Genomic DNA, 23,628 nt, shown 5'->3' on the forward strand with positions numbered 1-23,628 from the left:
GCGCACGCGCACACACACATACACATATGCGTTGATGAAAATAACATATTATACTGCATTGCGTTTGTCACACTCATTATTGATGTATACATTATTATTATTATTATTATTATTATTATTATTATTGTAATACACACCAGAGTTTGTTGCGTCGATTTTGTTTAAATTTTTTTTACGCTATGACGTAATATATGAAACGCAGGCAAACTCGTTACATATCATTACAAAAAAAAAACTATTATTATAATCTCAATCGACATTGGGCACGTGTTGGTGGCAATGCAAACGTGTAAGCATGATTGCTAGTATAATTTTACAAATTGTATAATATACATAAAAAAAATTACGAGTATGTGGCATGCAGCAAATGTAAATTATATAAACGAACGCGTACAACAAAACGATCTGACTGTGTGTTTTAACGTTACAGGGACGGCCTGGCTCACCGGGATACCGGGAAGTTCCCGGTGGCCTGACCAATTTAGTGGGATTTTTCATTGGCCTGACGGCCGTATCACTTTTTTTTTTTTTAAATAATTAGTTAGTTTTTAAAAGAAGTTTTCGCACTTCAAGAATATCCATGACCGCCGATAAAATATAAATAGAGTATAAGTTGAATAAACAAATATAAAAAAATGATTGTATTATTTATAATGGCGCACCCGCTAGAAGATAAATATAGGTATTTTGGGATACACAAAAGCATTAAGCATTATTATTATTGTGTGTCTTTCATCGACATAAATGAGGGACCGGGGTTGCTGAGAAATTAAGTCAAGTTATGTGTAATAGTTGTAGAAACTGTACACTGTGTTGTTAAAAGTATTGATAAAATACAATTTATATAGTAACGCTCATCAAGTCTTAACAGTTGCTTATAAGTATTTATTGTGTCTTCCTGTTACCCAAGTTGCCTGTGAACGATCTTTTTCTACTTTAAAGTATATAATAAATAGGTTAAGAAGTAAACTTACTAATGAAAACACTGAAGCATTTATGTTAATGTCAGTTGAAAAAGAAATTTCGATAAATATTGATAATCAAATCATTGATTTATTGTCACAAAAAAGTAAGTTTCTTTCACCATGTCTTTGAAATGTCTTAACTTATTATTTATATTTAAAATATAAAATTAATTATATAAACTTAATTGATGTACATATGTATATTCTTTTTGGGTTGTTTATAAAATATAATTTATTATATAAAATTCAATCATATAATAGGTATTACTTATTTATAAAAATTAATGGCTAATTGAACTTTTTTTTCAGTTGTTTGAAGAGAATACATTGAGTCACAGAGATAGGCATAACTAAGCGTACGAAATTGAAATGACATGAACAGACAATAGTCTCACAAAAATATTGAAACTTATTGATATACTCTTACATATAATAAAAACTAAAAAATTAGATAAATAAATAATTATTAAATAAATTTGTAGTGTTTTTGGGGAAAGGAAAAACACAAGCTCAGCCCTCTTCTACTCCCCCCTCCATACTATAGTAACGGTCAATGAGCTAAACATTAATATGTAGCCTGGGTAATACATTTTCTTGGCCTGAATTTTTCTCCCAGATCGTCCCTGTAACGTTAGGTCATCAATTGTGGTACTTTGATTGGATGTGCACCCTGTCGTGCCCTTGATTTTTAACAAACAATCAGCAGCGCAGGACGTAACTTTATTAATTCGCCAATAAAGTTCAATGAATATCTATATGTAACTGGTACTATTATAGTGATGAAATACATGATGTAATCCATTTTTTACTTAACTATTCTTATCTGAATTGAAAAATTGGGCAATTTTCCATTACCAGTTCCTCATACTCTATCACTAAGAAACACTGCCATAATAATATAAGTTATAATATAAAATTTGATCGCTTCCACGGGATCACAAATTTGAAAATGTTCGATTTTACAGTTACTTTAGCACATGGGTTAAAATTGTAAAAATTATTGTTTGTGTTGAATCATAGCAACTTCTGGTTAATGATTCTAATAAGAAAACAATTTTACGAAACATTACTCACTAACTTGTTAACTAATTAAAAATATCAATTACATTCATCTATAACATTAGATTGTTATGAGTCATAATAATATTTTTATAAATTATCATATAATAATCATGCATGACGTACGGTCAATAATTATACATATTTTTTAATCTTATATAAATACAGATTGCAAGAAAGAATATTTGTGGCATATTGTGAACACATTTCTGGACGTAACACGTGAAGAAGAAAAATTGGTCTTTCTCAAGTGATAAAAGTTAGAATAAACAAAAATAATACGCCACACTGAACGTATTCCGTGTACACACACACACATACGTTGTAAATCAAAGTACCAACTAACAGAAAACGAGACCGATATAAACAGATGTATAATAATGGTATAATGACATCTAGTCCAAATGATTCGATTAGTTTGCGATTTCAACAACAAAAAATGTATTAAATTATAAGTATCTACATTACTATGACGACAGTATCGACTGTAGTCTTCGTCGCCGACGATTCTCAATCGTTAATTTACATGGTTACGGCGGTGACAACGACTACAACTCGATTTGCTGTCCCGCCGCTGTGACCGGTGTGCGCTAGCGAAGTGTTTCCAAACCCGCGTAGGCGGACGTTACATTTGCACGTTCCCGAAAATATCCTTTTCCGCCGCACATCCCTCGACCATATCCCTTTACCCGTCTGTTTTTCTTTCGTTCTCTGCTACGATCACCCACAGTCCCCCTCGCCCATATTACTCCGTCTCTTCATCGCACACGTTCTTGAAGAACGGTTTGCCGTTGCATGGCTAAAATTGAACGAGGTGAAAAACGATTTACATCATTTCTTCTCACTGTTATTTGACGACCCACGGGTGGGCAGAACCTTTCACGTGAATGATTTCCTTTATGTCTTGCGCCCAACGACTACGCGAACGACGATCGGCGTTAAAATAAAATAATAGAAGAAAATCACGAAACGTACGGAACCGATGACCAAATATTCCTTCGATGTATTACGTCACATGAGGGTATGTGCTATACTTACGGGATGATTATTCGAGTACGCTTTTTTGTGCTTTTGCTGTGCATTTCTTTATGTTCAGATTTATGAAAAATGAATGTGTACTACGAGACTACACTTTTCAATGCACACATATATATATATACCTATAGGGAATATCTTGTGGAAATATAAACTTTTGTTTTTTAAATGGGAACACCACTTTTTTAATCTGGAATTGTTGATTATCAATAAAAAAAAAAAAAATTTAAAAAAATATAATTACAATTTTCTATTTTACATATGAAATTGTTGATGTAACATAGACAAATTTAGACTAGTACTTTCGGGAACATTCAAATTATTCAAAATTAAAATTGCTTACGAAAATTGTAAAATAATTTGGATATTGATACTTTTGGCGTAGGGAAATGACAAGACGATCAAACTGACCTCAGACCGATCTTATCTTCACCGATATTATTTTTATTTATGCACATACTTTCATACCACCTATAAAAATAAGCATCAATTTACCTACTACATTTAGTTTGCGTTTAATTTGAATAAAACGATCAAAGAAAACAATCAATATTTTAATTACTTTTCACTTTTCATGCGCAATTTTAAATGTGAATACTTTCGAAATAATTAGTCAAAATTACGTTACATTAAAAATCCATAGAAATAAAATGAAAAAAAAAATAATAATAATAACAAAGAATTAGTAAAAAAAAATATAAAAAAAAAAGAAAAGATGATCCCATTTATTTTATAAAAGTGTATAATGCCACAAGATACTCATGGAGATGTACTAACAAATCTGTGTATTGGAAAATACAGTCTTATAGTATATACTTACATTTTCCATAAATCAGAGTTTGAATAGTTTGCATAGTGTCGGAATTTCAGCATAACAAACGGGCGTACACTATATGTATTATGTTACGGAAAAACTATCGATGAATACCAATACCACCCTATTATATTTATTTTTTATTCATTTGTGTGCCTCGAGATAATCAGATAACACGCTTGTCCAATATATTTCAAAAACATAATGATGATATGTATATAAAAAAGTAATTTATAAACATGTAACACACTTCAGATCTCGTATTTTCGTGTACTTCTTTTTAATGTGTCGATCCGTTTCAGATGTTGGCGATCATCGTCGATATACGAGTTTCATTAGTGGTACTTCGGAATATTTCTACCAAATTTTTGTCAAACCACGTTCTGAGATTGACTAGACACTATGTTCTTCTTCTTTCAAGCTATCTTTTACTATCTATTTATCTTTATCGGATACGTTGGAGAACTTGTTCCGTATAATATGTCCTAAGTATTGGAGTTTCCTGCGTTTAATTGTTACAACTAATTCCTTTCCCTTTACCGTTCTTTGCAATACCACAATATTGGTAATTTTCTCAGTCCATGATATTTTTTAGATTCTTCTGTATAACCATAGTTCAAATGCATCTTACTCATTCGATGGGGCTTTGGTTAAAGTCCAAAGTTCGTGTACTTATATACAGTATATAGTACTACATAGTTCGACGTTTTATCGTAAAAGTGCTTTTTTATTGTATAAAAACGTATGGAATACGGTTTCTTTTCTTTCTGCGCGTAGGAAGAGAAATTCTTTTCGAGAAATAAATTCTTCAAAAATATGGTTTGATTTACTTAAAAATAATGTTAACCCAAATACTAATATTCGATATTAAGCATTCCATTATCTAATAGACGATAAACATTAAATTGTATTATATTTATTTTTCAACTTTCCGTAAAATTTATAAAACTTTTTCACCGTTTTTTTTTTTATATCTAATTTTTTTTTATGGTTCATTAATAGAATAATAATAAATAAATTGTGTTAAAAATTGTTTTATTATCAACCATTGGGTAGAATAAGCAATTGAGAACTTTTAATAAATTGGAAATAATTTTTAAAGAAACTTATACGAACAACTGAAAAATAAAACAAAACTAATAACTACAAAGCGCACATAAGTTTTAAGTTTTTGTAGAAAAATTTGAAGTATTTTTAATACAATTTAAACATTATTGAATTAAGATATCGAGTATTAAAAGTTCAAATAAAATGAAAAAACTTCAAAAATCTTAAAAATTATATTGAACTCTAAATTGGTCAAATTGTTTCAAAATTAAATAATTTAGAATCACTAAAATAACTTATCATTGAAATTATAATAAAAATAAATTTTATTGAGAAATTCGCCACAAATAAGCAAATTTTCAGAAGAAGTCTTAAAGGATATTTTTAAATTAATAAAAAATTTTAAAATTCTTTTATTGTTTTCTAATCGTAATTATCACCTTGACCAAGTGACCTTATTAATAACTATTAAAAAGGGACCTTTGTTAATAATTCAATATTAATAAATTATAGTAGTTATCTAATTTCGTATCACTCATAATAACCATGACTGATCAGTGATTGAAATGAACAGTGTTTTTTTTTTTTTTTTGATTTTTAATATAATTTTTTTTTTCATAAAAACATTTCATGTTAAAAAAATATTTTATGAACAACAACATTCGAATTACAAAGAATGAAATTTGATATGTACTACGTACAAATGTATGTTCTGTCGGATTCGTGTAGTACCTGATTCTGAACGTGCAAATTCAGTAGTACGTTTCACGAAATCAACAGTTTTATGTACTTACATCTGTCGAATTCGTGAATATGGCAATGGCGTTGCTGATTTCTCGAATTCAGTAATTTTACGAATTCGGCGTCACGTTATTACATAATTATTACGTAGTATGCGCGTTTAAATTCTGTTAAACACTTCAACAGATAGCTATCGTTGAACATTTACAAAGAACGCAATAATAATTTATATATATCCCAACAAAATGTTACAGCCGTTACGGAAAAAGTTCGTAAAAGTTGTTACGGTTGTTGGAACGATCAACCTGTTGATTCTTTCTCAAAGTTCGTTTTTAAATTGCAATAACCTTCGAGTTAGGTGCATAAATATAAATAGTTTTAAAAGTAGGTGGATGTAATTTAAAGCCAAGTGCGTATTACATTATTGGTACACAATATTTTCCGCACGAAAAATAATGGGGAGCCCGTGTACGTCACTAAAAATGTACAATGTCAAGTAAGGTTTAGTATTCATAAAATGCACAAGTGATGAAATGCGATATCCCGGAGTCGATGTGGCGCCGAGAGATTGTTTTTTTTTATAAGGATTATTGATAATACACCACCGTCAATATTTCATTATATTACGTCGGACCAATGTGTATTTTCTAGTGATGGGAATAATCGAATGATTAGTAGTCGAAAACAAAAGAATCGAATGATTAGTACACGAAATCGAAATAATCAAATAATCGAATAGTTCATGATTTAACTGCTTGAGCTGGTCGTTTAAAATTTAAACATTTTTGATTTTTTAAAACAATTTGATCATTTAAACTTTAAATGATCAAATGATTATCTATAAGCGTGAAATTGAAATACATTATCAATCCAAATATTTATACGTATTAAACCAATTAGTGTGGCGATCACCGATACCGGGAATTATATCAATGATTAAAAATAAAATAAATAATAATACAATGATGATGGACAGTCGACTTTTAATTTAGTACCCAATGGGCAATGAGCAAAATACGCAATTTTTTCGAATAATTCAATAAATTTCATTTTGGTAAATATGTCTGGTATCATTATTTGGATTATTAAAATCATTCGATTATTTTGATAATCGAAAAATAATAATCGAATCATTCGATTATTCCCATCCCTAGTATTTTAATTTCCTGCAACCGCATTGAATGCATGCTGGTCTTATATTGATCCAGCATGTGTGTGTACGAGTATTACAAATGGATGCGGGACATCCAAAGGAAATCAATCGTCTGCAAGTGATTGCACTTCAGGCAGAAGTAACGTCGAAATGTTCAACCGTTTTCCTGCAATTAATGTGGAAAATTGTGACGCGTATATTGCTCTGTGGGGCTGTTTACTGCACTGTGTACATGTTGTTTGTCTATGATCCACCGAATCGAATCGAAACGTTACGCGTACCAATAAGGACTGAGCAGGACGAAACAAACATTTCGTGACTTCTTTGTCATCCCAATTTAACGATGTTCGACGTATAGTCTTAACATTTCTTTGTGAAAAAATTTGTTACCACTTTTTTAGTTTAATAATTGTGTTACTTAAATTTAAATTGTACTCGTTATACACGAGTATTTTTGCATTAGAAAGAAAAAAAATGTTGTTCGACTCTTTCAGACCATACATATTTCAATTTGATTTTTATTTTATTTAGAAATATTTACGTGGTAATAATAATTTTCATTGCAGATTCCGAGGAAATGACGTTATAAAATAGATGTAATGCGTCTGTAGCAAAGTTTGAAACGAATAGATTATTTAATTGCGTTGAACCGAGACAGCGAAAGCTGCGACCGGGTATACTTAGAATCATTGATCGTACCCTTGACTATTGGTCGGCAGGTGACTCAAGTACGGCAACCGTTTCTGTTGGTACCCAATACACTATCATCGGTTATCGTTCCATTTGTGAATTTGTAATTTATTAAACGACGATTTTATGGACTAACTGATCAAAAAATATTACATCACATAAGTAATGATTTCATTCAATAAAATTGTATATATTCAAAACTAATGGTCTTATCATTTGAGCTTAAATTGATTATTTACGTCAAATATTTCACAAAAAAAAAAAAAATATCCTGCTTAATCCGGTATCCCCGGGCAGGTTAAATGCCTGGTGAGCTGACATGAAACGATAACTGTAAAATAACATTGATCATTTGGATTTGAAACTATATCATCCGTAGGTAAATATACTATATTCAATGATATCGTTTACAAAAATCCACCATTAATATATTTTATAAAATCGATTTCCTTTATAAATCATACTTAAATTTTTTTTTTAATAAACGTCTATTTATTCAAGTTATATAGTTATTATAGTTAAATAAATAATATATATTATAAAAATATTTTATTGAATATTTTTGAAAATATTTACTATAATTCTAGAATAAACCAAAATAAAATTCCGTCAACTTCAAAGATAATATTCAAATAATTGTCTTTAATAAAAAAAAGAGACCATTTTTGGGTAATCACTTTTCGCGAAATCTACGGTATAAATGTATAATTCTTAATACTAAAATGGTTCTTAGAGAGTTAATATAATACTATGAGTGTACTCAAATGTATAATAAAATGAATTAAGAATGAGAAACAAAAAACTAACTTACCATTACGTTGGGTTTAAAAACAAGGAACGAATTCTAAAGTATCATATGTACGTCATAAGAACACGAACACATCTGCGTGATAAAAACGTTACCCAGCACAAACACTTATGAATTATAAATAAGCCATAAAGTCGATTATATATTTAAATAATACATGTAACGAGTTTGAACAGACAACAAATGTTCATGTTAAATAACATCTGTAAAAATCAATGACTGTATTGTTAGAACTTATAAATCAAAATGATTGATAATTTACTGAACACGCGTGCGTGGTGGCATCGTTATCTTTATAAAGATTCGATAAATATTAGAAAAATGTCATGAATAAAAAAAAATAATAAAAAAAAAAAATAATTAATTAAATTGACGTCATTAGAAGTGTATAACTACTATACCGCAATCAACCGGAACTATGAAAGATATCATAAAATAACTAAGTACGAGTACTAATACTTGTTAATATAATACAGTTAAAAATTGTCTAATCGAAAATATACAAGTATTACATTATGGTTAGGTCTACATTTACCGACTACATGAAACTAATATCGTAAAATAATAGTTATATGTCATAATATGACATTTAACAATGGAATACCATTTGAAACAGCGTTAAGTTACAAATTAAATATATAACCATATTAAATTATTTGACCATTAATTCTAATTGTTTACTAATTACTTATCAAAATGTAACCTTATTATTATAATGATATTAGCATATTGTATTCATTAAACGTTAAACTCAATCCTTTTCGTATTATTTTTCTATATTCAAAAATTCCCTTTGATTATTTCAGTTATTTATTTAAAGATCATGCACTAATAATTAGGAACACAATAACATCACTGAAAACTTTTTGAATAAGTCTTGAATTAGGCGCAAAAAGAAAAACCAAATCATCGACCATTAGTTGAAAAATATATTTATTAAAAAGAAAAATTTATTTTTAAATTTCAATTTTTATTATACTTATATTACTTGGCCTCACCAGGAGATATTTTAATGTTTTAGATTAGAAAAATTACACAAATCCCTATCCTAAACATTTTTCAAAAAAGCGCGAAATATTTGTTTATTCAGATGTTATTAATTTTTATTGATTTAATTTGAATATTAATTTACATATGTTTCAACGGTGATTATTAAAATCAACAAATTAAACAAAATCAAATATTTTCCAGATAACCAAAAAATGACAAAGTTTAAGCATACAACACAAAATTGTATCGGCCTTTAAAAATGCAGTTTTGAAAAATCCATTCTTATTTCACATCTAGAATGTTAGATGATATTAGAGAAATCACTATTCCCAACTTTAAGTTCGTACTTTTAATAGTTTTTGAGAAATAGCGATCAGTGACTGAGTGGTGTTGGCTTTTCATATTTATAATAAATATATAAAATATATATTATATTATATATAAATTATTGTTAATATTATAATCCTTTAAGATGTATACATTTCGGTGTAATTTTAAATTGTAGTAGTTTGATAAATAATTATCATATTAACATAATATGTTATAATATACAATTATATTGTAAATATTATTCGGATGTGGTAAATTAGATTAATGGAGCATGCAAAAATATAAAATGTTATAAGATTATTATATTATTAAAAATATTTTTGATAAGATGATTCATTAGGCTTACAAATCGAATAAGTAGGACGAAAAGCTTTTTGCCTGTTTTTGTTTATAAGACTAAGTTAAGGAGTTTTCAGTCGATTTCAATCAATAGCTTCTTAAAAAGTAATGTTTCTTACCTGTATTAACACATAATAGTAAAAGTTAGTTTTGCTCAAAAATACATACTTTTATATTAAAAATTAATTTATAAAAATAATTTCAATTCATCACAGATAACAGATCAAAATCTTTCATCTTTGTAATTTTTTGATTAACTTTAATATTATCCAAACACTAAACACTTTGTAATTTTGCTTATACAAAAACTAAATTGGCTTTTATTGTATTTACGGATATTTTAAGACTTTTTAGCTAATCTAATTGACAATTATCAATCGGTCAATTAAATCTAAACGTTCTCAGTTGAATTTCAATCGTATTATATACAGATATTTAACAAAGAAAAGTTAAACCACGTTTATACCTTTTTTCGGTTTATATTTATTTTTAAGGCATATTGCTGTTCACTGAACGTACATTAAATAATGTTTCTTGAAATCTTGAAATATTACCCAAATGTTTCATGATTTGTCTTTATCAGTCTTGTGTTTATTTGGCTGTTTAACTATTATATTGAATAAAATCTTACACTTATATCGATCGTAATATAGTTTATCTTATGTACGCATTAGTATGAATAATTTTAAATTTTAAATTCAGTTGCACCATAAATATATACTTGTAAACTGATTTAATGCTCACTCTATATAGTTATACTGCTAATATTGATCACTTTTAGAATAATTGAGAATTCTTCATGAATGTAAATTATTGATTATAAAATAACAAGTAAATCTTAATGTTAGGTATTGTAAAGATTAAATTTAAAATTACATGTGAATTTTAGCTTTACAAATTTATTTATTTTTTTTACAGATATCTACTATTCCAAAAAGTATTTTTTTATAAGTTCTACTGTAATTATATAATATATTATGAATTAAGGTTAGGATTAAGTTAGTTAAGGTCAAGTGCATAAAAAAGTAACGCAATGAGTAGGTGATCAAAAAGTTAAAATAAATTTCACTTATTAATTAATTGAAGAAAAATATATAAATCGTTACATATTCACGTTTTATTTTAATTTTTGCTCTCGGTATACAATATCCAAAAAACTTTAACCGTGTACAAATTATAATTATTTTATTTATGAAAACTAATATTTTTATTTTGTTATTGATCTAAAAAATGAAAAATCGGCACAAACGCCATTAATAATCAATATTTACAATAAAGTACATATATCTGCATAATATCTTATTAAATACCCCAAGTAATGTCTTATAATTGTATTACTTTAAAAATTAAGTCCTTTATTCACATCTAAAGTAAAAAATCGTGAAATATTCAAGTACCACATTATATACTCTTTATTCATAAATACAAGATTATACTTACTATAGGAAATACGTAAATAATGTGATCAGTTGAGACAATTTTTATTGCCTTTGTCAAATAGTTATGGGACATTCTGTAAATGAAATGTAGATAAGTACCTACTGCAAGGGCGTACCCAAGAGAGGGTTCGGGTCCGGACCCCCCATTGAAATTTCTACATACTCAACGATTTAACAGTAAATAGTATAATAATAGTATATAGTGTATTTTAATGTCCCATTATCAGATAAAATAAAAATTTTGGACAACCTCATAAAAAATTCCTGGGTACGCTCCTGACCTACTGTGTCTTGTTAGTAATTCTTAGATAGGAGTGGCAATTTAACTCTGTTCATAGTAGCCCCTCGCGAAAATATTTTCTGTATACACCACTGCTTTATACCGTTCAATGTACTTCAAATATTATTACTTACAACGTTTTATACTCTCAATAAGATCCTACCTGCAGTTATAAGAACTATATTTTTTATCAAATTTGTTCATTGCGTACACAAATGTATTTATACAATCGGCAATCATTCACTGTCACGTCCAACAATTCATCTATTTTATTTAATTTTCGGGATGTTAAGTCAAAAAATTAAAAACAAACCTCATTCGTCCCTCAAAACAGAGTTCACCCGCACAGAGCTTTTAAACATTAATCATCTTCGATGGATACAATAGAATTGTATTTTGCTTTAACGTTCAGTATTTATTTGTTCAATTGTAATAAGTCAACCGAACACCGATGATAATTAAACCATGATGATCTACAGTATACATAATTAATAGCAACTGTGTAGGATTGCAAAAATATAATTTCAAGAAACGCGATTAATTAATGACGGGCGTGCAACGCACGACGTATCAATTTAATCAGTAATAATTATGGTATACGGTTTATTTAAAATTAAAACGACGTACTATGTGTATTGTTTATTGGCGGCCACCGATTGTTATCGATAATAATACACGCACGTTTACTGGTGTTATTTTTTTTAACATTTTTTTATTAATTTTTCATTTTTTTTTTTCGTTCGCTCCAACAGAAACCGCCTGCGACGTCGAACCAACTACTAAAACGGTAATTCAAACGATTTCGTACGCATTAAACCGCAGTTATTGGTCCGAGTCACCGTCACCGTTCGGCGCGTTATAAATAATTTATCCGGGATTGTGTCGCGGACCGATTATCAACGAAACGTACCTACACACCGTTCAACATTTCGTTTTACGCCGGTGTTCGTGTCGCACAACGAATCGAGTATCGCGGTGCACAGGGAGGGTTCCAAAAATATTTTGCGTGATAATATTGTAATCGCTACCGATCCCGTTTCACATTCCCCGAGTTCCTCTGCCCGACCAGGGTGATACTTGGGGGGGTGCTAAGCACCCCCAAACTGATTTTAACACCAATTAATTCCTTCAGAATTACATATGAATTAATCAATAGATATGTTTTAAAAAAAAAATAGAAAAATCCGTTTGTAAAATAAATGTATTATGAACGAAATTAAGAAAATGGTAAATAACAAAAAATTATAACACAATATGTATTTAAGGAAGTATTATTGAACTTTTATTTATTTACTTTGGTAATGTGGGAGCTAAGCACTCCCAAATTTTTTCATTTGGAGATCCGCCACCGTGTACCGGTGCGACACACCCGCGCCATGATAACGCGAAAATAAGTACAACGCGCACTACAACATCGCACGGTCGAACGATACCGTTTCCCGCGAAAAGATTAGACAGGCACTTGTTCGCTTTGCGCGTACGTCGTTGCCCAGAGTGTATAATTCTCCGGCGCTTGGTACAAATCACATAAGTAAAACATGTCTAGTTTTCGGGAGAAGCGATTTAAAGTTTAAAAAATTTACTCCCATAATATCATTATCAATACTCTTATTGTATCAAAAAAAAAAAAAAAAATATATATATATAAATTTTTTTCAAAAGTTCTTTATGAATTAAGTCAAAAATGAGCATTTTCGACTCAAGTTTGTACCGAACATTTTTTTTACATTTTATTTCTCATCAGAAATCGAATCTGATCCGTCGTACGTTCTTTTACATTCCGTTTCGATTATCCCACCTTCAGGGAGTTTGTAAAAGCTTGTAAATTGTACACGTACGCTCGTGCGCGGTTTGATTTTCTGCGCGCGCGCGCCTCGGTTTACACGTATTCGAATTACACACGGCGCATCGTGTCTTTTTTTTTTTATTTGTTTCCCATAAACGCAGCTTTTCAACATGTTATTGCATATTGTACACAGTGCCCCGTAGCAACCAAACGTTGCACCCAAGTTGAAACTTCAAAATGCGTTCTTATATATTTTTAATTTAAAAATATTACGCCGCTTTTTAGGTATTATTTTCAACGATTGCTTTAATTAATATGAAGGACGTTAAAGATTTTGTAAACAAAATATAAGACATTGACCGTTGTAATTTTCAACATTAAATGCAAGATTTTCGTTTTTTGCGCTCTCTCAGGAATTGCGCCCGGGGCGTAAACACATCTCGCCCCCCCCCCTTGCTACGGCCCTGATTGTATATCGCTGCTGCGTGGAACCGTGTCGATTTTTCGCTACGGAACAGTCCCCATCGATTGGCCGCGACGCAAATGGTCGTTCGATAGGAATATTTCTCGTCGCAGTGCTTATGGAAATTTAAGAATTTAATGAAAATATTCAGGAAAATAATTGTATAACAAAAAACTCGCGTGTACACTTATATTTACTCAGTCGACGGGGTAGCTGCTAGGACCTAACGAAGCGTGGGGTGAAATATCGTTGAAAGGCATATTGTAGTTAAAAAAAAAAAAAAGTATGACTTGCAAGTGCGAGGCCCCAAATGCACCGCTCCCCCTCCCTTTATACCTTAAGAGCTTCCCTTATAGTTACGTACAGAGTGAACCGCTACGCTTTACGCTCGAGATGTAGTGAACAATTAACCTGGTAATTATATACCATAACATATACGTACGCGCATACTCGTGTCCCGCAAAGTTCGATTCGTGAGTTTTGCATAAGATGGCTTGAAACAAAATGTTCGTTTTATTTCTGCCTCGACTGCACCGTATACGCATACATAATGTTATACTCAGTGGAGTCGAGAGGTGTGCGATGAAAATGGCCTACAGTGAGTTATGTGAGGGATACACCGAAATTCGTCTCTGGAGACCCCATTCGGTCCTCCACATATTTTTATATATGTATACATTTCAATATAAATAAATAAACAAATACGTATTATGTGTATACGTATAAATATTACATAATATATGCATGTGTATGTGTGTGTGTGTGTATGTATGCAACATATACACATAAATATGTATATAGATAGTTTTCGATATTATATGCTTTGCACTGTTAATATCCCTGAAAGAAAAATACAACGCAAACAGATCCAATTTGACATTAAGTTCGCGTATACAGTTATGGAAGTGATTTTATCAAATAACCATGTATGCATGGTTATCGCACATAAAAATGTTCTGGGGGAACTACTACTGCTACTTAACATCTCCAGATTATTTGATCAAGAAATATTACCCTAAGAGGATAACGTCAACGCTATGGAGATCTGTGCATTCCAGTCTACTTACTGGTAATATAAAAACGTCTAATAATTATGTCAAAATAATATTCAGATATGAGATGAGTGATTGTTTAAATAAAATAAGCGATTGGATTCAGACCATCAGCACTGTAGAGCTCCCTGCAATCGGTTCGTCATGTTACATTTTTATGACGATACCCCGATTTTCTTTAGGGTTGTAGTTAGTTATTTTGTTTCGAAATCAAAATATTTTATGTGAGATTCAGTGTAAACCGTAAAAGATAGGGAAGATGTCCCCGTGAATTACCATAGGAGATTAGAGCGGACAATTTCAACACATTTCAAGTTTCAGGCCGAACGTGTGCGGTGCATTTGACTTTATACCGTATGTTATTGGAGTGTGTAAACGGTCTAATATGTACATAAAACAATACGACTGCAGCATTGACCGCGAGGTCCACCGCATTGAAATCACCTGTACGCATTGTACAAATTATGACGTATGCAGGGACCAAGTAAACTGTAAAATTATAATACAATAATGCATGACGAAATCGTTGTGATGGATTTCACGTTTTGATCAACGGCGTTTTTGTCGTATTGTTTTGCAATAATTTTGTCCCAAGAATAATTTATTTTTTTTTTTTGCTCACGACCTCGTAATACCCGCATGTCTGGTGTTCGGCTATGACGAATTTCTTTTTTTTCCGTTTGCAAACAAGGGCATTATTTACCAGTGACGTTTCGGGCGACAACGAGTGTACCTCGCCATACACCAGTTGACTAATTAAGAGCATGTGCCTGTGCAAATAGCAGCGATCATTGAGCCGTGTATACAACTGTACACTTCCAACATTAAAATTGATAAGCATCAAAAAACAAAATTACCTATATCTAACGCAAGCTTATCGATCATCAAACAATTACCGTACGAACGTATTTAGAAATGCTGTCGCTTGTAATGTACGGAGTCCATAATTGAACGAAAATATACATCACCACGACGTTGCAATATAGTGGTAAACTTCGCGTTTTATTTTTGCACCAAGTCTATGCGGCGTATTTTTAACCGTTTGGTGTAGAGAATAAATCTAAACATCTACAAAAAACTTCGTACATCAAATGCGTATAGTATTTTATTTTTAAAATCCAGAAGTTAACAAAACGGCTATCAATACTCAGCCCCCACCCGTACGAATGATTCTGGAAAATTTTCCTGCTGTAGCTTCCTCCTTGGCGCACACCTCTTGTTGAGTTGTCAACGTCGAGGAAAAAAATAATTTGCGCTAAAAATCGCCCACGGATAATGATATGACTGCTCATATGGGGCGGTTACGAAAATATTTAAGGGCGCCTTAACTTTTGTTTTTTAATCCTTTAGGTTACCTATAGTCCAATAAATTACAGATTAAAGAATCATAATTTAGGTTTAACGCTTGTCTTCACAAAAATATAAACGTTTTTCAATTACGTATTACTGAACACCATCGGGTTATTACTTGTTAAGTAATGAGAAACAATGGATATCTCTCCAAAATTTTATTGTAGCCATAATTTTTTATGGGCGCATCATGCATAGTAATTTTCATGGACGCGTCGTGCATCTGCCCGGTTGCCCGGTGGGCTAGTACGGGCCTGGTAATGAGTACTACGATTCTATGTAATAATTATGTATAGGTGTACCTATTGAAATTGCAATATTTTTAACAGTACATTCGTTTCGATCGGTAATTATCACTTATGATTGTATGTCGCGTCTGTGAACATATTTCCATTTGTAAAAAAAAGAAAGAAAAAAATTGTAATCACCATGACGCGTTTACGTATTGGCTGTATCGGCTTACAAACTAGTCTGTACGTAACTCGGGGCAAACCGTACGGAAATGCGCGTGGTTGTTATCGAGGTAAAACTTGCAACGGCGCGATTGCGTCGAGCGAAACTGTTGTTAGCCAAAAAGAAATGAATTCAATGCGTGGAGGCAAACGGATCGCAAATGCGTTACTACGATATGAAGCTCTGTAACAAAAGATCCGTCGGAACAATTCAATATCACACGAAACCCGGTGCAAAGTTGCCCGATAAACGTACGCCTCGGCAGCAATATTATAACGCTGACGTTAACACCACGGCGCGATACAATAATACGGGTCATCAATCCTAAGATAACGGACAAAAAAATAAAAAATATTCATGGTTTGCGACGGAAATCGATAAAAATCGCATCAATATAAAATACTGTCGATAAGCTGCCGTCGACGCGGAGGCGAGAATGTACCATGTACCCGTGCTACTCGTATCAACGAGTAAAAGTATTTTATTTATGATTCGTAATCAAACGCTACAGTGTATCGTTTTTAATCGAGGGGCAGCATCTGATCTTTGCCGGAAAAAAACCAATCGCGATCGATTTTCAAACGTCGACGTCATAATAATGAATGAATGTGTTCGATAAACTTATTGATTTATAGTGTTGCTAAGTACGAGCGGTGCGACGTATATACGTCACGCGCGATGTGATCCGTCGGAAACGACGGAACGGTGTCGGACGGCGACCGATATTTTTTAGCCACCGGAAACATGTGAGTACGATTGAAGTGTACGATTCTCTTGTAGAGTAAAAATGCTACGTTAAACGACGGTTGGTCGCAACAACGGTTATTGAACGTTGAACGATCAATCGCGTACCTTTTTCGTCGGTTATGTTGCCGAAATCGTATGGGGCAAGGAGCCATCCCCCCAACCAGCATAGGTTCGTCTATCTATCGATCCGACAAAGATGTAAACGTGCAGAAAAATGAACTGCCCGCAACGTGACGTGCAGTAGAGTTGTTTGGCCGATCGCCCGGGGTACGATAACTATTGGTCGTCGCACCGGACGGACGAAACGGAAAGGGGTGGACGAGTGATACGCTAGTGGCCGGACCGCGTGAATCGTGTATTTACACCGTCGTGCAGGATCCGTCCCGCGGTGGAGTAGTTACGTAAGTTACGTAAACTCTTCGGAAAACGTGGATCGTAGGAACTGAACAGCGCATCAACAACGGTGACGCGACGATCAAGCGAACGTGCCGCCGCGGTGTTGGCGGACACCCGCCGTCCGGGCTCTCTCACTTACGGGCACCTGGATCGGCTAGGGTCGACCGGGACACGCTCGCTTACCCCTCTTCCCCCGCCCCCGTCATCGCGGCGGACCCGGTAACGCGTCGGCGATCGCCGGGACCGCCGTCCGGCACCCGCGCACGGGACACACACGGTACTTACGCGGCGGCTGCGGTGTTGGTGCACAGCTATCGTCCCGTCGCGATGATCAACAGCCGTTATTACTACCTGCGGCAGTCGGTGGTGCCCATAGCGCGCGCACAGTACTTGTTACGCGCCGGCCGTGCTGCCCACGCACTGCCGTACGCGCATGCCGCACACACGCGTTTTCCGCGGGACGGGCCCTTACGCACGGTAGCCCCGTGGACTCTGCGGACCCGGTGCGAGGGTCTCGAAAATCGGTGTGCGCACGTGCCGGTGGTGACAACTATGGGCGACGCGACGCGGATGATTTTCGGAACGCGCGAAAACGGGAACCGATCGCGGAACGCACGTCCAAAGGTGTCCGTGTCCCGGTCGACTACGACTACGACGACCGCCGCCACCGCCACCGCCTCCACCACCGCAACCACCACCACCGCTGCGACGTGTACAGCGTGTGCGCGTTTCGCCGCCGCCGCCGCCGCCGCCGTTAGGTTAAGCACATTGCGCACTTTGACGGACTTGCGCGTTCGCCGTGCTCCGTCGCGTGTGGGCGTGCGTGAACGCAAGAGTGCGCGCGCGCGCCAGCCGCGCCGGCGGCGGTCGGACGGACGAAACGGCCAGTGCTCGGTTACGACGGTGCACGCGCTCCCTCTGACTCCGCGCCGATGCGCGCCGCTCTCCCGTCCGTGCGCACCGCCGCCGCCGCCACCGCTCGGGCCCGTGCGAAAATCGATCGACGGTAATGTACGTGCGCGGCGCGTCGTCCGCCGCGCTCCCGCCCCACAGACCGTTCGCTCTCGGTCCCCGGGGGTGACGGGGACGACGGCCCGCCCAGCCTTGGCGAGCAGATGGCGTGCCGCTTTGACCGAATGACCCGGCGCAGCCGTGGCCACGGGACCCGCGGCGTCGTGGGGCTAGAGTACGCGCGGCGACATCGCAGCAGCCGGTGGCCGGCACACCACGCGTCGTCGGACGGCGTGCCACCGACGAAAAAGGGCGATCGTACCCGTCGCTTTGCTTACGATAACAGACCTACGGGTTGGCGAAGGAAAGTTACGATGCGGGGGAGAAATTAATACCCCCCCCCCCAACCGAGGTGGGCCCAGATATTGCGATGTTCCGTACGCGCGTTTCTTACAGTCGAATCGAGAACTACATGGGAAAAAATGACGATCAAACGATATCATTTACGCGCAACTTTTCCCTGTCTACCTGTAGGAGGCATTGTCTTGAAAATGCTTTGCGTTCCGTTTAATAATGCGGTTACGATACGATTTCAAGTATTATAAAAACGGCCCCATTTATTACTATTCGTTCACGCATACCGCCCGGATACCAGACATTTAAAAAAATTCTAAAACTAAATAGAATAACAATTCTTACGTTCGCGTATGATAAATATTTTCAGACATTTCGTGTGTTATTCGTTGCGTAGTTAACGACGTTGACGGCTGCCCGAAATGAGTGTTCTACTGCTGTGTATACTGTCTAACTCGGTTAAAGATGTTTATAAATTATGCGTACCGTATTTTTATTTTATTTTTTTTTTTTTGAAGCCTTATTACGTTATTAATATTATTATCAAATTAGAACACCTCCTTCTCAATTTCTTAACCCAATCATATATTTTCAATGATTTACCTGCTATCACACTTGTAATTCTATTACTATTAAATATTGTATTGATATTAAATGTAAATTGGGCTCGCACCCAGTGCCACAATAACCGGGTATGTTGCGTGTGTCATACACACGAGCCCATGACCCTAGCTTATAATAGGGCTCAATGGTAATATTTTAAAAATATGTAGAAAGCAAGAGAATTAAATCATTTTGTAATAATAATTACTTATGGAGATTGAAAAATAAATGATTGATTTTGTTTTGTACACATTATCGTACATCAACATTTTTTTTACAGCCTGTTTAATCGGAATTAAAAATAGTTTGGTTACAAATACGATACGGTTTCTCTGCAGAGTCCGGATGCGGGGGGGGGGGTATTCATTTTACTTACACACCGGCCCAAGTTAGTGTAGTTGCGGCACTGCTCGCGCCCATATTGTATGCTGAATATTAATATTATTATTGCGTTATTAATAATCTAATAAACAATTCAAGTCGGTGTGAGAAAAAACCCCGAGCTGTCCGTAGTAAAACACCCCGAAAAGTAGGTACCTCCCCTCCCCCTATCCGTCCGAACTTAAAGTTTTCATATAAACACTGTTCGCGTATAGTGCACACATTTCGCAACACGATCGTTGACCAATTTTCATTTTCAACACTCGTCGAATGTACCACGAGGCCGCAGACGTTTTCGCTACACTGCTTCACGGACTAGTGCAATGCACACGGGCAGGACGTGTGTTCACCTTATTGTGAGCACGTTTGCTCCCATGTCAATCCACGGTGGATCGCCCCTCATTCGTTTCGAAAACCTTGGGGAGGGGGGCACCGAAAACTAGGTTAATGCATTTGCTGCATAAGCTTTTGAGGTTATCTCCGCAACGGTGTGCGATCAATGGAGAGGTTTTGACGTGCGAGTTCCCTGTAAACCTATTTTCGTATCATATTCGTTAAACATTTTGATGTTCGACGTTACGTAAGGTTATTGTGGCAAGTCCTGAGCAAAATAACGACCGTTATATCAGGTAGTATGCATCGGACACGTGAACAAATCTACCGCACGTTAGTTATTTAGTCTTTGAGACGTTTTAGTTTTTTTATATATTACCCGATCACACTGCTTTACAAATGATAAGTATGGCGGATTCAACATACTGTACAACCGTAGCGATGTTTTGTTTTTGTTACGAAATTAGTTGAAAATAACTTCGGCAACCGGTGCTGCACTGTCGACGGGTTTTTTTTTTTTTTAATCGTTGTGCAAAACCGTCTTTTTTCAATCTATATAACATGCATATAAAACCACAACGAAACCTTTCGAAACGTCATACTTTTAAATAATTTTATCGAGAACAACGTTGCGTTGGAACGTAGCACAAAAACGTGCGTCCGATTGTTTTTAATATCCTTGGTGACGAACATTGCCACGTCATAGGCGTACTCACGGGTGCAATAAAGAGTGCCACAATCTGCCACATTTTTGGATCGGTTGACTGGTATGTGGGCCGCGGCGGTGCAAGTTACAACCGTTTTGTCACGACTGATCGATTCATTATTTAATGTAATGAACGGCTAAAATTTATTCGAACCGATATTGTTATTAGATAATATGTACAATTATACCGAACAAGTACCTGGTCAAAATTACGCAGCTTTATTTGTCAGTGACGTTTTGAACGACAACCAGTATACCTCACCGTACACCAGTTGACTGATTACGCGTATACCCTATGCAAACAGCAGCGTTCATTGACACGTATACAACTGTATATTTTTAATGTTGAAAATCGATAATCGTTAAAAAACAAATCTATCTATCTAAACCAAACTCATTGATGGTCAAAAAATCACCATACGATAGTATTCGGTAATGTTGTCATCCCAGGGAAATTGAAAAAAAATGTTGTCGCTCGTAATGTATGGAATCCAGAATTTTACAAAAATGTACATCAACAGTGATAAACTTTATTTTTTACATCGCATAAATGTGGTGTACATGTGTTCTAATCACCTCGCCCCCACCCATCACTTGGAACGTTGTTTATGTGCAGTGTGCGTTCTTGTGCTTCATCCCCTCTTGGCCAGTGATGGCTTTATTTTCTGAATCGAACCGTTACGAATTCGTGATGGCTGACGGGGCAAGTCCGGTACAACTCGAATTCGCGATAGCGACTGTACAAACGGAAATCTGGCACGTTCGAGGTTGCACAATCCATCCTGACGAGTTCGTGGTCGGTCATCCGTTCGTTAGGATATCGATCGACTCCCCGCGGGTATAATCGTTATTATATTAAAATTGTTACGTTGATATATATCTCCTCGTCGATCGGAATGTATTTTGACCGCTCTTAACTGCATTTCAACTGTCCACTACAACAGCAGATAAATAATTCAATGATTGCGATAAATCAACTGGTTACTCGTCGACGATGATATCCGCGGTAAATCTTTTCCGTCTGTTCGTATACCGTAGACCGCAAGTCAATATTTAAATCGATCACATAAGGGCGATCGAAAAAGGTCTTGAATCCTGGGTAGTTCAAAGATATGGAAAATAATGAGGCGATCTCAGTAAATCAATCTCTGCACTAAAACCACATCGAATGGAACAGTATTCGATGTTTTCATTTACCAATAGTTATTGCTTTTTTAATTGTAATAATTATAATTACAAATAACATAATTATATTATTTTATTGTAATTACCTTAATATGATCAATAATTTTACTTAAAGATGTGCACTAGAAAAATAGAAAAACATAATAATTAAACATAAGAATATGATCATTTTTAACAAAAAGAAAAAAAATTGTAATTGTTCACCATAAAAGCATGAAAATACGTAATTAAAAATAATAGAGATACTAGGTACTGTAATATTATATGATAGCCCACAATCTAAATTTGTATTTCATTTCATGGTATATTACTTGTATTTATAGGAAACAAATTTAATTTCCTATTTTCAAGGTAGGTCCTTATAATTTTTTGTCTCTAGTTGGTAAAATACCCTGGTATTGTGGTTAACATTCTTGAAATAACAATAAATGCATTGTTTATTATCAGTTAATATAAATTATTAAAAATATTTAACAATCGAGTATAGGATGTATTACCATAGTCTCAGAAAATTGAAGTTTCAACATTTAAACTAAGTTGGTCTCCATTCGAAAATCTTGTTCCGAACAGAACATATTGAGTTCGATTTGGTACAATTTGTTTTTTGAACATACAAAACAATATGTTTGTGCTGTTTCCTAATATCTTAAAATCGATCTAGGTGACATATACATGGTACTTATTTGTCGGGTCTGTTGATAAAGTAATATAGAGGTGATATATTAGTATAAAATGCAAACTCTTTAGTACAATACAATATAATTGTGGGTTAAGATACGTTTACACCTTTACATTAGAATAGAAAAGTAATTCTCAAATCGTTTTTTTTCTAATAAGATTTCTTATAATATTGTTATATGATACTTTTTATTTACTAAACCTTAATAAAGTATGATTAAAGAATTACAGTTTGCAAAAAAAATAAATGTACGCATAAATCTCATTGCACACTGGTAATGCATTGCGTAATGTTGTGCCATTCGAGAGTCGCTGTTTCGTAACACAAAACGTAATATTATTAAAAGGCTTTTAATAATATTAAATTACTTTTAAATTAATTTAAAATAATTGTTATTCATAATTTTAGCAGTGTTAACTTGGTTATTATTAAATTAATGTAAGATTAAAATACAATAAAAATTTAAATGTATGTATTTCATTTTTTATTTTCGACGAAG

The 23,628-nt window shown here is 34.3% G+C and overlaps 2 protein-coding genes across 6 annotated transcripts in view; one reads left to right on the forward strand and one right to left on the reverse strand.

The window, feature by feature from the left end:
- LOC112694484 (C-Maf-inducing protein-like) overlaps positions 1-18,602 on the reverse strand; it is a 36,237-nt gene extending 17,635 nt beyond the window's left edge. The window contains exon 1 of one of the 2 annotated variants that reach the window (XM_025569955.1): positions 18,223-18,602. Coding sequence is in view for 1 of the 2 variants with exons in the window: in XM_025569954.1 (XP_025425739.1) it covers positions 8,316-8,318 (3 nt within the window). In the remaining variant the exon portion in view is untranslated. Of the gene's footprint in view, positions 1-8,315; positions 8,501-18,222 lie in introns of those variants that run through there. The other variant, XM_025569954.1, reaches the window with a different exon arrangement.
- LOC112694485 (UDP-glucuronosyltransferase 2B13-like) overlaps positions 1-23,628 on the forward strand; it is a 44,804-nt gene that overhangs the window by 8,873 nt on the left and 12,303 nt on the right. For 2 of the 4 annotated variants that reach the window (XM_025569957.1, XM_025569958.1), the window contains exon 1: positions 17,383-17,540. The exons of 1 other annotated variant lie outside the window; for it this stretch is intronic. The gene's annotated coding sequence lies outside the window, so the exon portion shown is untranslated. Of the gene's footprint in view, positions 1-17,381; positions 17,541-23,628 lie in introns of those variants that run through there. One more of the 4 variants, XM_025569959.1, reaches the window with a different exon arrangement.

This window comes from Sipha flava, unplaced genomic scaffold, assembly GCF_003268045.1.
Source record: "Sipha flava isolate LNK unplaced genomic scaffold, YSA_version1 130_pilon_pilon, whole genome shotgun sequence".
Lineage (NCBI taxonomy): Eukaryota > Metazoa > Arthropoda > Insecta > Hemiptera > Aphididae > Sipha > Sipha flava.